The sequence below is a fragment of the Melospiza melodia genome, unplaced genomic scaffold, assembly GCF_035770615.1.
Source record: "Melospiza melodia melodia isolate bMelMel2 unplaced genomic scaffold, bMelMel2.pri scaffold_55, whole genome shotgun sequence".
NCBI lineage: Eukaryota > Metazoa > Chordata > Aves > Passeriformes > Passerellidae > Melospiza > Melospiza melodia.
This window is the reverse complement of record NW_026948799.1, coordinates 4,036,630-4,039,181: the sequence shown is the minus strand read 5'-3', so window position 1 is coordinate 4,039,181 and position 2,552 is coordinate 4,036,630. Positions and strand designations below refer to the sequence as shown.

General features: G+C 52.7%; 1 protein-coding gene across 1 annotated transcript; it reads left to right on the top strand.

Annotated features, from left to right (window-relative positions):
- Positions 1-334: 334 nt before the first annotated feature.
- LOC134413893 (olfactory receptor 14I1-like) lies at positions 335-1,267 on the top strand. Its single transcript, XM_063147921.1, has one exon. The coding sequence runs from the start codon at positions 335-337 to the stop codon at positions 1,265-1,267; it is 933 nt and encodes a 310-aa protein (XP_063003991.1).
- The last annotated feature ends 1,285 nt before the right edge of the window (positions 1,268-2,552 follow it).

Here is a 2,552-nt window from a genome sequence, read left to right as displayed (position 1 = left end):
ATCAGTGTCACTTTTCCAGGCTCCTCAGGGTTGCTCTGATGTCGCCATCAGAGCCTGCAGAGCCAGAGCTGCCCCTAGTCAGTGCCAGAGCTGGGAGGGATCTGCAGGGCAGAGCTGAGCCCCCAGGGCTGGGCTGGGCTCTGGCAGCACTGGCAGGGCTCAGCTCTGGGCACAGGGAAGCAGCTGCTGGCAGGGACAGCTCCAGACAGCAGAGCCCTGGGCCGACAGTGGGGGGAAAGTGCCCCTAGGCTGGTGTGGGATATTTAAAGTCCTCTCCAAACCCAACTATTCCATGATTACTTTTTTCACAGGTCCTCTTGCCAAGGCACAGCAAATGTCCAACAGCAGCTCCATCAGCCACTTCCTCCTGCTGGCATTGGCAGACACGCGGCAGCTGCAGCTCCTGCACTTCTGCCTCTTGCTGGGCATCTCCCTGGCTGCCCTCCTGGGCAACGGCCTCATCATCAGCGCCGTAGCCTGCGGCCACCACCTGCACACACCCATGTTCTTCTTCCTGCTCAACCTGGCCCTCACTGATCTGGGCTCCATCTGCACCACTGTCCCCAAAGCCATGCACAATTCCCTCTGGGACACCAGGACCATCTCCTACAAAGGATGTGCTGCTCAGCTCTTTCTGAATTTCTTCTTCATCGCAGCAGAGTATTTTCTCCTGACCATTATGTGCTATGACCGCTACGTGTCCATCTGCAAACCCCTGCACTATGAGACCCTCCTGGGCAGCGGAGCTTGTGTCCACATGGCAGCAGCTGCATGGGCCAGTGCTTTTCTCTATTCACTTCTGCACACAGCTAATACACTTTCCCTTCCCCTTTGCAAGGGCAATGCCCTGGGCCAGTTCTTCTGTGAAATCCCACAGATCCTCAAGCTCACCTGTGCCAAATCCTACCTCAGGGAATTTGGGCTCCTTGCTGTTAGTGCCTGTTTAACTTTTGGTTGTTTTGTGTTCATTGTTTTCTCCTATGTGCAGATCTTCAGGGCTGTGCTGAGGATCCCCTCTGAGCAGGGACGGCACAAAGCCTTTTTCACCTGCCTCCCTCACCTGGCTGTGCTCTCCCTGTTCTTCAGCACTGCAGTGTTTGCCTACCTGAAACCCGCTTCGATCTCTTCCCCATCCCTGGATCTGATCCTGTCACTTCTGTACTCAGTGGTGCCTCCTGCCCTGAACCCCCTCATCTACAGCCTGAGGAACCAGGAGCTCAAGGCGGCAGTGTGGAGTCTGATGACAGGATGGTTTCAGAAACATTAAACTGCTGACCAAGTTCTTCAACTTCTTCTTACTCTTGTAATAAAATTTATCTTTAATACTTCTTGTTCCATTCTGGAGGTTCTTTTTCCTTCTTTTACTTCAATAATTTTGTCTGATACTGTTAGGCTGGATGTGGCCTACACATGTCATTAGGGTCAAAGAAGAAAAAGTGTTTATTTTGCATGTTCCCCAGCTTACATACTTTATAAAAAATGTGATCTTAAAACATTAATTATATCACAATAACTTATTATATTAATTATTGCAAAGTTATTAACATCAATATAATTGGCAGAAGTTTTACAGAAAATTTATAAGGTCAGTATATACATTTACTTATGCACGTAGTCCAGCTTTAAAAATTTTTCAGGTACATTTACTAATCTGTTCCCATGCTGACCACCTTGTTTTCTTCTTTGCTATGGATAAACTCTAAAAAATTCAATTGTTACTTCTTCTGTTAACTCTGCTTTGCTTGCAAGCTAGCTGTAAAGCCCTTCTTATTGTCCACAGAGAAAGGTCATTGTTTGTGCCATTCCTCATTTTGTTTCCCTCCACCTACCCTGTGCCCACAGACTGTGTCAGTGAGGGGCTGTGCTGTCCATGGCTTCAAAGTAACTAAAGGATCTCCCAGCAGAGTTTTCTGCAGAGATGCCCTTTGGTTGCCTTCTCACAGTAGCAATGTCTGTGTGCAGAGCTGGGGGCACATCAGTGCTGGCCCAGCAGCTGTGCCCAGCAGCAGCAGCACTTGGTGTTGCCAGAGCTGCTGCCATGGCCCAGCCCCACTGCCCTGGTGGCCCTGGTGTTGCTGTAGGGCCTGAGTGCTCTCGGGGCTGGGCACGGCCCTGGGGGTGGCAGTGCCAGGGCTGCAGCAAAGACAGGCCATGGGCACAGCTGTGGCAGCCCTGACGCCTCAGGCCAGGGCCTGGGGGCTCCAGGCTTCTTGCCCAGACTCTCTCAAGAACACGGCCAGACCGATGCTCAGCCCAGAAAACCCCCGTGAGCAGCCCCAGGCTGGCCATGGGCAGGCTGGGAGCAAACAGCATGGCTGGGGCTCTGCAAGGGCCCTGGGGCATATGGGAAGGAGGAGCAGAGCAGGGGCTGATCCATCCCCAGTGCGCTGCACAGCCCAGGGCATCGTCCCAGAGTGTCCTCATGGAGCTGCCAACAACATCCCCCCTCTGCAGCCCTGGCCTCTCCCCCAGCTCACACAGGTGCCCCATCCTTGCAGCACAGACACAGCAGCACTGGCTCAGCAGCCCCTGTTTGCATTGCAAACAGCAGG